A 13579-nucleotide genomic window follows, 5' to 3' on the forward strand; every position below is an offset into this window, starting at 1 on the left:
TATTCTATAGAATTGGAGATGTGGTGGCTTGAAGCCTCCTGCTTCCAAAGCAAACACTAACTGGAATCCTTCACAAATACCCACAACTAGGTTGAGCCCTCAGTTGGGTCCACTTCTGTGACTAGAATCAAGGTGAACGGAATCACTGACTGCCTGCTCCAGTCCTTTTAAAGGTGGTACAGCACGTTTTTAAACTGACATCTCAAGAACCAACAGAGTGATGGAAAAAAGTTGGACACAAATGTGTTTTGCTTTGTTTTTATTTGGAGTCATAATAGAAAAATGTTAATAAGCCCCTAAATTATTCTCCATTAATGTGATTTAAATCGTAAACTCATATTGATTTGTTTATATACACTCAACTGTAGAAAAATGACTTTGTTTTTTTTTTTGTTGTTTATACCATCAAATCCAATCAAGCCAAACAAGATGGTTAACTAAAATGATTAATGAATGCAGCATTAGCTGATGGCTTTAAATTTAGCATGTGTTACTGATGTCAGGGTTGATTAGTTCTCTATCTAAAACTGATGCTATTAAAAGCTTTGAGCAATTTAGATGTTGTCATTGAGTAAAATTTCAATGCGGTGAGAGAAATTCTATCAGGATTAATTCTGCTATGGTGCAGCATGTGCACAGATGTTGGATAGAGAGAGAGTGGGCCTTTTCTGATGGGACAGGAAGAAGGAACGGGAGGCAGAGAAGCTGACAAGGTGGCATCAATCTCAGGAAAGGTAAAGAAGCTTGGAATGAAAAAAAAATACTCATCTTTGCACAAGGACTCCCAAATGGCATACGGGTATGAATATTGATCATTTCAGCTTCAGAACTTTTCAAGAAGTGGGAAAAAATAAATGAAGGGAAGGCAAGAGGTTAATATAGTACCATGCTTTAGTAACTCCTCTGAAAATGAATCCACGGGGAAATCATTGTAGTCAGTGGTGGAGACCAACATTTTTATTAATAAGATAAAAGGAAAGAGTGGTAAAGCAAAGGCGATCATTGGATGGAATGATTATGTGTCATGAGCACTTGAGGACCTAGAAAGCAAACCGGAGTGATTATGCCAATCAAATTGCAAGGTCAGAGACATGCTAAAAGATTAGAAGGAATCCAATCCTGGGGCTATTGCACGGAACTTGGGGAAATCAAGTTGCTGCAAGTCGCTGTGACTTGAGGAAGGTGTGCAGTGGGGGACCTTAAACCATTTCCAACATCTGTGCCTTTGAAATATTTTATTATTGATCCAGATATCCCAAGACATTTTAAATGGAAGGGAAAATGTACTATACTAGACCCAAATTCTCTGGATATTTAGATTCCATCCCTGTCTAGGGATGTGGGGGAGGTGAATCTGTCAGTGGATCACATCAGACTAGAAGGTTCTTGTGATTAATGCAGCTGGGCCATCTCTAAGAAAAAGGCAGCAAATAATTTGGTTCCCTCTATGTAGTTCCACCTAAGAAGAGGAAAAACAGAGAAATGTTGTTACAATTTCCATTCAAATGAAGGAGGAAAAATATTCTGTCATTTAGACAGGAAGATTTGATGTTATAAATTCCATCTAAATTATTTAACATACTTCTGAGATCCCAGTATGAAAGGCACTTAGTAAGTTCCATGTGAAAAATGCATTATTATTATTAAGAAGATGAGAATCAGTCCTAGACTCAAATCTAAAAGTCAGTTTTCCTTGATTTCTTATCACCAACATGACATGGATATCAGGGTCGAACAATTTCTTGTTTCTCACTAGTCCGGGAGGCTAAAGAGATCTTGTAGTATCTACCAGTAGTGCATAAAGCAAACATTCCTAAATGGCCTTTTTTGTTATGCACTTCACATTTGTGTTTCCTCGAAGTTCGGTGTTGAAGCCCTAACCCCTCAGTGTGTCTGTATTTGGAGACAGGGCCTGGAGGAGATGATAAAGGTTAAATGAGGTCAAAATGGGGGTCCTAATCCAGTGGGGCTGGTGCCCCTATAAAAAGGGAATGAGACACCAGGGCCACCTAACCCCACCATGTGAGCACAGGGACAGCCAGGAAGACAGCCGGCACCCACCAGGAACCAAATGGGCTGGCACCCGATCTAGGGCATCCAGGCTTCAGAACTGTGAGGAATCAATGTCTGTTGTTTAAGCCCCCAGTCTGTACAATTTTCCATTCTCACATAAATTGAACAGGAGGTCACCCATGTGTAGACCCGTGTGTGTGCAGTAAAGGAAGAAGAGAGAGGCACATTGCACAGGCACCAGCTGACCTGTTGATTTTCTCATTCTGTGAGTGTTCTCCATCATCAACAGCTCCCAGCGGAATTAGCACCACGCTCTTGTGGACAATCTCCTGGAACATTTTGGCAATTGGAATGGTGGATCCATCCCGGATCATATCTGGTTCTGTTCCAAACACTGAAACAGGAAAAGAAGGCATTTGAATAGGGTAAGGACAAGACCACCCCCAGTAAGCTCCTCAAGGGCAGTGCCTCCTTTACCTTCCTCTTTCTTTTTCCTTGTTAATCTTTCTTTGTTTTTACCATTAGATTTGGTGCCTGGGGTAAGGAAACCCCTTGATATCATGCAATTATATTCTAATATAGACACTAGAGTCAAGAAGAAAACTATGGATGTCTTCTTCACAATTACCTACTTCAAAAAAGATTTTAGAGCCAGGTGTGGTGGCTTACGCCTGTAATCCCAGCACTTTGGGAAGCTGAGGTGTGTGGATCACTTGAGGTCAGGAGTTTGAGACCAGCCTGGCCAACATGGTGAAACCCTGTCTCTACTAAAAATACAAAAATTAGTCGGGCATGCTGGCACATGCCTGTAATCCCAGCTACTCGGGAGGCTGAGGCAGGAGAATCGCTTGAACGTGGGACATGGAGGTTGCAATGAGCCGAGATCTTGCAACTGCACTCAGGCCCGGGTGACAGAGTGAGACTCTGTCTCTAAATAAATAAATAAAATTGTAAATAAAAATTTTATTTTGAACTAATTTTAGAAAAGTTTAGCATTTAGAAAAGTTTAGCATTTAGAAAAGTTGCAAAAATAGTACAGAGAGAGCTCCCATCTATCTCTTACTCTGCTTTCCCTAATGTAAACGTCTTATGCAACTATTGCAAAATGATCAAAACAAGGAAACTGACAATGGTTCAATGTTGTTAACTCCACTCCAGACTTTCGATTTCACCAGTCTTTCCCTTTTTCCATTCCAGGATCTGATCCAGAATCCACACTGCTTTTTTATTATTGCTTCTTAGTTTCTTGTATGCTGTGGACGTTTCTCACTATTTCCTTGTCTTTCATGACCTTGACCATCTTGAAGCTTATCAGTTGGTAGTTTTGTAAAATATCACTCATTCTGGGTTTGTCTGATGTTATCTTGTGATTGCAAGAGGTCATGCATGTTTGGCACAACACAAGACAATGTGCCTACCTTTATTGTTTCTTCATGCATTAAATATTATGAAGTGGGACTTCTTTGGATTTTTTGGTGACAGATATGCCAATAGCTGTACTATCACTCAAATATCACAATGTTTCTGGCAATTTTCAAAGTATTGCACAAAATAGTTTTAACTGCTATCCTAGGTTTTAGAAAGAGATTATTTCAAACCTTCTAGCTTAGAGGACATGCTGCCAGTGATGCAGTGGGATGAAAAATGAAACAAAGAAACCAGAGAGAACATGTCACCTCTTCTTTACTCTTCTTTACACAGCAAGATGTGATGGATGTGAATCGAAGTAATGTATCTTGTTAGTAGAACCAGTTTAGCACACAAACAGACCGAAAGGTGTCTTATACATTCCTGAAAGGCTATTTCAGATTTATTTATTGTTGTCAACTGGGGTATTTCAAACGCACACCTCTCTTCAGCTGCCATTACATTTCTTCAATCCTAAAGTTTACTGGCAAAATACCTGCTAAGGTTGGGGGCAGCAGGAATGGTGATGGAAAGAAGCATGGCTCCCTGTCATGGACTTGTTCCCTAGTTTTCCGTGTCTGTGTCCGTTGTACTGATAAGCCCGAGAGAGAGTTAGTGCTTCAAGGAGATCTAGGCTTCCCTTTCCGGCTTTGCCACCATTAGCCAATGTGGCCTCAGGTATCATCTGTAATAGGATGCCATAGGTCTACCAAAATGCATGCCACTGCTTTTCCACCTAGCTTTTGGAGAGACCTAGAACTCCCTGCTTTGGGAAGAGCCCCCATTCTGCTATTGTTGGCAGGGTCCCCCTCCTGGTGCAGAAGCCAAAGAGACTGGGTGTCCCTGCTCCCTGATGCACAACCAGCACCCAAGTACACGCCCTCTGCTCAGCCCAGCACATGGCTCTACCCAGGACCTTGAAATGCATGGAATTAAAACAGGCACCACCAAAGAAGTTCGAAATAGAGCTGTGCTGCCTTCTGGGGAAGCGACGTGGCATTGTGAAGAGACCACCGGCTTTAGGGTCAGACACACTGGAATTGGGTTTCTCGTGTGTTTTGCAATTGTATACAGCGAGCTCATCTCCAGGAGGCTCCTGTGGAATCTCCTTGGCCTGCCTGGGGCTGTGTCCTCCCGGGTAATGCCGTGCTTGCATCAGCAGGCAGTCCAGCCATGGCACTAGTGAGAACCAGACCATGCACTAGCTAAAAATTAAACACCCAAACCCACAGGAGCAAGGGTCCATGGTTAAAAATTCTCAGGGGAGACCTTGTGTCCATCCAACGTCCACGCAAAGGCAGTCAAGCTTACACACGCAGGATAGGTGTGGCTTTCCGGGGATGCCCTGCCTGCGTATAGTGGGTCTCCTTTTCAACTTCCTGCCTCACTCTGGCCCAAGGCCATTAAAGTTCCAGTCTCTTTGTGACCAGGAAGAGCAGATCCCTGCAGGCCAGCCCAGGGTCTGCTTATTCACTCCCCTAGAGTTTAGCTTCTTCATTTTCAATCCTAAAGGATTCCCTCTGATGTCGTACAAGCTAAGCTGTGTTTTTTTGTTTTTCGTTTTTGAGACAGGGTCTCACTCTGTCCCCTAGGCTGGAGTGCAGTGGCATGATCACAGTTTGCTGCAGCCTTAACCTCCTGGGCTCAAGCCATCCTTCTGCCTCAGCCTCCTGAGTAGCTGGCATTACAGGCGCATGCTACCACACCCAGCTAATTTCTATATTTTTTGTAGAGATGGGGGGGGTCTCACCATATTGCCCAGGCTGGTCTCGAACTCCTGAGCTCAAGTGATCCTCCTGCCTCTGCCTCCCAAACTGCTGGGATTATAAGATTGAGCCATCACACCTGGCCTAATCTGTGTTTTCAAAGGATGTTTTTACATGTTGGCCAACATTTCTATGAGTTTTGTATCAGGGGGTTTGAAGGTTTTCTAGTGCATCATTTTCCCCAAAATTCAGGTCTCCAGACTTCAATTTGAGCACAGGTTTTGCCACTTGTGAGCTGGGCACCCTTTGGCAAAATACTTCATGTCTGTAAACCTGCATTTATTCCTCTGTTAGATGGGGAAGGCCACTGGGAGGATGACTTGAGATGGCGTGTATAGCGTGCCCTGCACATGACATGCATTCAACAATGTCCTCTATATTAAAAGGAGAGTTGATTTCTGAGTTTTAAAAGTGTCTGCTTTACCCACGGTCCCACAGGTACCACCCCTGAGTCCCAGTGCAGATTGGCCAGTCAGAAGATCTTAAGGTCCCACCTGTTCTGATGGCTCTTTTTGCTGCGAGATACTGGGTGTCGTTAACATTTGCGATCCATGGGTGTAGTCCTAGAGTCATGGAAACAACCATCTTGTTGGAACTATTTCTTTTGGAGAACACATCTTCAAGATGCCGTGTCACCTAAAAGGTGATGTTTTCAATAATAAGAGAAAGTGTCAGGTTATTCTCTCATACAGTTAATATAGTCTTCCATCAAGAAACTGATTAATACAGTTAATATAGTCTCTTCCATCAGGAAACCGAAGGCCCTAACCTGACACATGCAAGTGTTGTGATTTTTCCTTCACTCTGCCAAGGGGCGAAAGTGAGATCCTTCTTCAGTGCTGAGAGCAGGAAACCCTGGGCTGCACCCAGAGGGAGATTCTCCTCTATCCTCCTCCCCACAATCCTGGCCCCAGCCCACCCCCTTCCAACCACAGCGTCTCACACACGGAGGTGCTGGAGCATTGCCTGTTGAAAGTGATGAAACCTAACACAGCAGGACTTCTCTTTTGAATCGTCCTCTTTTAGGACTCCTCAGTACCCTCTGAGTGATTTGGGAGCATTAAGCATTTGGAAATTTCCAAGACGTGGGAGCAACTCCGGGCTCAACTATGGAGGAGGCTCATTTCAGCCTCATTCTCTCCCCTCCTGCTCTTTTCTCATTGTTACTGTGGAGAGCCTCCCGGGAAGGTGCCATACTCAAACTTCTTCCATTAATTACCTCAACACACATTTACAGAACATGTGTCATGTCCCAGAGACTGTTCTAGGTGCTGCGGATACAGCTGTGAACAAGACAAGGAAGGCCCTGCCCTCATGGAGTTTATATTTCATGAGAAAAAGGGGTAGCACCTCCAAAAAGAAGGAAGGGGAAGGAGGAAGGAGGGAAAGAGAAAAGGAAAGGGAAGGGAGGGAGAGGGGATAGAGAGGGAAGGGGATTGGGGAAAGGAGAAGGAAGGATGGAAGGAGGGCAGGAGGAAGGAACAGGAGGGAAGAAAAAGGAAAGGGGAGGAGAGGGAAGGGAAGGGAAGGGAAAAGGGAGGAAGGAGAGAGGGCAGGAGAGAGGCAGGGAAGGAAGGAAGGAGGGAGGGAGGGAAGGGAGGAGGGGAGGAGGCAGGGAGGGAGAAAGAGAGACTATTTTAGAATGTAATTAGTGCTAACAAGACAATAAAGAGGGATAATGGAATGGAGAAAGATGGTTGGGATGAGGTATTTCTTCAGTTCATTCATTCAAGAGTCTACTTTCTATTAAACAAACTTGAGGCAAATTGATGATTGGTTGGTAATTTGGACACGTAACTCCTTCCAGAAAACATTTTCCTTAAAATGGCTGCATCCAAAGTGTTAATTTCAGACATCATGAAGATCTAATGACTGAAGCCTGAGACCTTCTGCTTCTGTCCAAGCATAGGCAGGTCCCTACTCCATCTATGTGTAAACCAATTTTGCTTTTATATCTACCATCTAACTTTCAAATTTTCCTAGCATTCTAGCTTCAAATGGTTATTTACCTGACTGCTGTAGTTGCATATACTTGAGGAAAAAGATTGGGTTCTTTTTGTTTGTTTTTTTTAAGAGACAGTGTCTCGCTCTGTCACCCAGGCTGGAGTGCAGTGGTGCAATCATAGCTCACTGCAGCCTTGAATTCCTGAGCTCAAGGGATCCTCTAGCCTTGGCCTCTCAAATCCCTTGGCCAGGATTACAGGCACAAGTCACTGAAGTAGGCAATATTGGTTTCTTGACGTTTGTTCCACTCCTCTTGTATTAGAAAAAAATGATACTCCAATGGTAGCAACCTCACTGCTCACTAAGCAGTGATAAGCAGGATTAAGAAACCATGTTACTACGCAGAATGACAATAAGCATTTGTTACCTGTTTTTCCACCACAGACACATTCATGTGAGGGACTAGCCGGATGGAAAATTTTCCTATAACTTGGCCAGGTATGACTGTTTTAGCTCCAGGCTCATCAAACGCGCCCTCGATCCCATGAATAGAAAGAGACGGGTACCTCCAGAGGTGCATTAGAATCTCCTCCTATATTAAAATAAAATTACCCAAAGCATGCTTAATTAGACCCCAGTGGAGCTGGGTTGCTTGTGTTACCACTGTCTGTCTCTCTGAGACACCATTCAGGACACGTTAACTGTCACCTTACTCAGCTGTGTCTGACGCAAGGACTTTTCCCTCAGGACACAAACTCTGCTGTCTTCAGATGCCTTCACGTACCCAAGATGCTCCCCACTGATGAGTGCCCCTCTTTGCCCAAGATTTGCAGTTTTCAGTGAACAAATGGCAAAGGGGTCCTTTCAGACGAGATCGGGCACGTTCAGGATGGAATGGCCATAGACAAACGGGCCCCTTCAGAAATGTGGGCTCAATTATAAATTTCTAACCTCAGTCATTACAATAATAACTTATGTAATGAAAGCATTTTCTTATTCAGAAGACATCAAAGAACTCTCCACATGTTTGAGCCAGTTTTCTTTCTTCTTCTGGCCATCCTCGAGCTGGTCTGCAGGAAGACACCTGCTTCATAATAATTCACTCTACTGCTTCTTTTCAGCTTGCTTTTCCCTGTCGTGGCCCCTTCCCCAGGAACCGGCCCTGCTACCAAACACCTTGTCAGGCAAACATGCTGCCCAGAAAGAGGAGGAGGAGAAAAGCAAAACAATTCTAAATTTGCCAGTAAGGAATGTTTTTGGCTTTGTGTTTACTTAGTCCACTGAGGCAGTGATGTATTCACTTACAGATTAGACCCTAAGGCTCTTGGTTTTGTCTGGAAGAATGAACAGTTACAGGTCTTGGAGCTGGAATCATCTCAGACTTTTCTTGGTCTTTGAAAAGGTAAGAAGTCCAGCTCACCGGCTGAAGGCTGGCGTGGGATTTAGGTTAATAAACAGCTTTGGAAAACATGGCTGGGAAATGGGTAACTGCTTGTAGTTAAATGCCAGAAGCCAGTGCCCATTAGACACCAGTGAAAAAGGACTGGTTGATCCAGCCCACAGGGAAGTGGCTGTGGACATCAAAAATCTGCCTAGGAATTCACATCTGCTTTGGATTCTAAGATATGCAGATTAGCACCAGACAACGATTTAGACAGCGGGCAAATATGATCTACTAGCCTCATGCCTCTTCCAGCTTATCCATTAGTCTGTGGTCATACCTTAGTATCGAACAGAAATTTCTCAACCCGGCTGCTATTCCGGTATTCTTCCAGGTCTAGATGGATGGCTTTGTATGTATTTATTTCCTCTTCTGTAAGAGGAGCCACTTCATCATAGATTCCAGGGACCAGGATATGACCCGATGAGTCTACCAGGCTACCTACAAAACATACACAGCAAACAAAGCCAGGTAGAAAGGGGTGTGCCCATGATGTGGTCCTGGAGCCACAGACTGTGGGAGGACTCTTCAGGGCTGCAGCAGGCCTCGTGACTCTCTGGGTCCCCATGGCCAAAGCCATTGGCAGCAACTCCATCCAAGAAGTGACTGTCAGAGAAAGGAGCTGGTCACCAGGTTCACGCAGCTGGAATCAGCCCTGCTTTAGTGTTCACCTTGTCAAAGGTGAGGCTGAAAACACCTGGGCCCACAACCAGTGAGTCTGGAGCGAGTTACCTCCATCACGTTCACGTTCTCAGCTATGCCTTTTATACATAAACAAGGTTTGTTTTTTAGTTTTACCTTATGCTGATTTAAAAAGTAATACGTGTTCACTATGAAACATTTAAAATACATGCTGGGTGCGGTGGCTCACATCTGTACTCCCACCACTTTGGAAGGTCAAAGCAAGTGGATTGCTTGAGCCCAGGAGTTCCCAACCAGCCTGGGCAACATGGCGAGACCCCGTCTCTACAAAAAATACAAAAACTAGTGGGGCATGGTGGCACATGCCTGTGGTCCCAGCTACTTGGGAAGCTAAGGTGGGAGGATCACTTGAGCCCAGGAAGTTGAGGGTGCAGTGAGTAATGATCACATCACTGCACTCCAGCCTGGGAGATAAAGTCAGACCCTATCTCAAAAAAGAAATAATATGGCTGGGAGCGGTGGCTCACACCTGTAATCCCAGCACTTTGGGAGCCCGAGGCGGGCAGATCACAAGGTCAGGAGATCAAAACCATTCTGGCTAACATGGTGAAACCCTGTTTCTACTAAAAATACAGAAAATTAGCAGGGCATTGTGGCACGCACCTGTAGTTCCAGCTACTGGGGAGGCTAAGGCAGGAGAATCACTTGAACCCAGGAGGCGGAGGTTGCAGTAAGCCCAGATCACACCACTGCACTCCCGCCTGGGTGACAGAGTGAGACGCCATCTCAAAACACACACACACACACACACACACATACATGTATACACACCTACGTACATACATACCTGACAAACCAAAAATTGTTGTCATTTCTTCTCAACTTCTCTTCCCCTACACGCATGCACACACACACACACACACACACACACAAAATATAATAAACACTCATTTTTAATTAAAAGCTTTATACCCTTCAGGTCTACTCTATGAGATACCATCATGACCACAAAATCCTCTATATACACTAGTATGCTCTTCATGAAACAGTTTAGGGATCAATACAAGTGGAAAAAACCATCACTAAATACCCAGAAGAGCAGCAGATGTTGAAGTTCAGTAAATGCTGCCCACTCTCTGGAGAAAGTGCTTATCAAAGGCAAAATGCAGCCAGGAAGTAGACCGATATACATGACACAAAAATGTCTCCAGGGCAGCTCAGTGAGTCCCCACTGATAATGCATTCATGAGATCTTCCCTTGAGGGTATGTCCCTAAACTTCTGCTGACAGTCGTGTAAGGACAGAGTTGCAGAGTCGTGCTTTCTAAGCACGCCTGTACCTCACTAGTAAAACAATCCAAGCCTCTGTTCTTGGCATCATTTTAAATTACAACTTTATTCTCTTAGCATACAAGTAGCCTTCCCTACTGCTGGACTGGGAGAAGGAAGAGTAAGAGGATTTCCTTATTTACTTTTTCTTTCCTTCCTTCCTTCCTTCCTTCCTTCCTTCCTTCCTTCTCTTTCTCTTTCTTTCTTTCTTCCTTCCTTCCTTGTGTAAACACAAGCATCCCCTTAGCAGTTCCTTCCTTCTTCCTTTCTCTTTTTTTTTCTTTTTTCTTTCTTTCTTTCTTTCTTTCTTTCTTTCTTTCTTTCTTTCTTTCTTCTTCCTTCCTTCCTTCTTCTTTCCTTTCCTTTCATTCCTTCTTTCCTTCCTTTCCTTTTCCTTCCTTCCTTCTTTCCTTTCTTTGTTCTTTCCCTCCCTCCCTCCCTCCCTCCCTTTCCTTCCCTTCTTTTCCTTCTTTTCTTCCTTTTCTTTCTCTTTCTTTCTTTCCTTTTTTTGAGACAGAGCTTGCTCTGCCACCCAGGCTGGAGTGCAGTGGCATGATCATGGCCACTGTACCTGGCCTTCCTTTCCCTTTTACTTTGCTTGCAGAGAATTCTGATTAGAGAGCTGTGGATGGCCGGGCGTGGTGGCTCAAGCCTGTAATCCTAGCACTTTGGGAGGCCGAGACGGGCGGATCACGAGGTCAGGAGATCGAGACCATCCTGGCGAACACGGTGAAACCCCGTCTCTACTAAAAAATACAAAAAACTAGCCGGGTGAGGCGGCGGGCGCCTGTAGTCCCAGCTACTCGGGAGGCTGAGGCAGGAGAATGGCCTGAACCCGGGAGGCGGAGCTTGCAGTGAGCTGAGATCCGGCCACTGCGCTCCAGCCTGGGGGACAGAGCAAGACTCCGTCTCAAAAAAAAAAAAAAAAAAAAAGAGAGCTGTGGAGTGCGGCTCAGTCACTTTGGCCCTGGCTGAAACACCATCACAGGGAAAGGGGAGCCATTGATATCTGTGCTACTCAGAAATAATGCTGCTTCACAGATCCCATTTTCCATATTTCTTTGCCCTAGTTCTTTAATATTGAAAGCATTTGAATGAAAATATTATGCTTAAGAGCGTGTTCCCTCCCATCCTGTTCATTTTCCTCTTGCAATCATGACGTGATGTCATTTCTGCAGTTACCACAGCCGTCTTGGCAAGTGCAGGGAAGGCAGAAAGTGCCTTTGAAAACTGCCCACAGGAAACAGAATCCTGCATGCCCACCCAGCAGCCATCTTGGATTTGAACATTTTAAATAACATCATTTGGTGCTTATAAAAATGCCTTTGGTGCAATGGCCTTTTCTGTTTTATGGCTTTTAGGGAAATGCAAAGAGTAGGAAAGTGTCTGCAAAGGGAAACCACAGAAGGTTAGAGTTCCATTTGTAAACACAAGTATCCTCTTAGCAGCTTCTGCGTCCCCTGAACACTAAGCCCCTTTTCAGACAGGGAACTAACTTGGTTTTGCTTTGTACCCTAGTGGAGGTTGTCACGCACTAGTGTTTATTGTCTGTTCATGATCACAGCACAGACAGAGAGGTTAGGAGGCTTGCATGAGGCAAGGGCTGCCCATGGATTCCCACATCCTGACTAGTGTGTATGGCTGATTGTCAGCCTGCAGGAGTGGACAGAGCAGAGCCGACTCTCACTTGACATCAGGGGGCCCTGGGAGTCCGGGCATCTCCACTACAGCCCAGCCTGTGGGCAAGCAAAATTCCTGCTTGTCATCTGATAAACACTAAAGCTCAACACTATGTCCTTATGTTTTTGTGCAAAACATATGAAAACCACATAGAGGACACAATCCAGAAATTACTGTGCTGTGGATTGATTATTTGATTTGTATCAAAAACTAAAGAAAGGCAAATCACGTTTTAAATTTCATTCATGACCCTGAGCCGACTCTTCCTTAGCAGAGCAATGTGCATTTGTGGGGCTGAATGGAATCCTATGCCTGGCTGAAGCCACACAGCCTGGAGACGCCATGCAGCAGTCATGCTTGTGGGAAAAGCAAAATGTGCTGCTAAAGATTTCAGATGCAGTTCCTAGGGAGAAAACATTCATTCTGGTAAAACAGAAATTAACCTCCACTCCCCAAAATCGTGAGTTGTGTACTATCTGATTCTTCTGGAAACCATTTAAACTCTTTAAAGGAAAATGGCTGGGTGTATTCTGTCTGAATTGTCAAGCATGGGAAATATCATCCAAGAGCTATATTTCAGGAAAACTAGAAGGCCATAGAAGAATAGATAGATAGATAGATAGATAGATAGATAGATAGATAGATAGATAGTTGGATGGATGGATGAATGGATGGATGGATGGATAGATGATAGATAATGGATGAATGGATAGATGGATGGATGGATAGATAGATAATAGATGGATGGATGGATAGATGGATGGATGGATAGAAAGATGATAGATGGATAAATGGATGAATGGATGGATGGATGGATAGAAAAATGATAGATGGATAGATAATAAATGGATGGATGGATAGATAGATAGTTGGGTAGATGGACAGATAGATGATAGGTAGATGGATAGATAGATAATGGATGGACAGATGGATAGAAAGATGATAGATGGATAGATAATGGATGGATGGATGGATGGATGGATGGATGGATGGATGGATGGATAGTTGGATGGATGGATAGAAAGATGATAGATTGATAGATAATAGACGGATGGATGGATAGCTAGATAGATGGTAGAAATATAGGTAAATTTCATTATTCACTTTGGGAGAATGAAAGAGAAAGCTGTGCAACTAAAAATGATGCTGAAGACCTTAAGAAGATTCTCCCAACACCTGGGCCATCTGGGCTGATTGTACCATGGCCTGGACTACTGAGGCCAAGGGAGTAAATGCTTTCTGGCAATTTGTCTGCTCAAAAGGGGCACATTATTAAACTTTTTTTTTTTTTTTGCTTTTTCTATTTCTTTCTTTTTTTGATAAAGGGTCTCGTTCTGTCACCCAGGCTGCAGTACAGT

General features: G+C 44.1%; 1 protein-coding gene across 3 annotated transcripts in view; it reads right to left on the reverse strand.

Annotated features, from left to right (window-relative positions):
- Positions 1–242: 242 nt before the first annotated feature.
- Positions 243–13579, reverse strand: part of CNDP1 (carnosine dipeptidase 1) — a 48141-nt gene continuing 34804 nt past the window's right edge. For all 3 annotated transcript variants that reach the window (XM_001085457.5, XM_077974783.1, XM_015122203.3), the window contains exons 8-12: positions 8852–9012; positions 7558–7722; positions 5681–5822; positions 2260–2407; positions 243–1459 (exon numbers count right to left, since the gene is read on the reverse strand). In XM_001085457.5, coding sequence (XP_001085457.3) covers positions 1393–1459; positions 2260–2407; positions 5681–5822; positions 7558–7722; positions 8852–9012 — 683 coding nt within the window. In that variant the 3' untranslated portion in view covers positions 243–1392. The remainder of the gene's footprint in view (positions 1460–2259; positions 2408–5680; positions 5823–7557; positions 7723–8851; positions 9013–13579) is intronic.

This window comes from Macaca mulatta, chromosome 18 (genome assembly GCF_049350105.2).
Source record: "Macaca mulatta isolate MMU2019108-1 chromosome 18, T2T-MMU8v2.0, whole genome shotgun sequence".
Lineage (NCBI taxonomy): Eukaryota > Metazoa > Chordata > Mammalia > Primates > Cercopithecidae > Macaca > Macaca mulatta.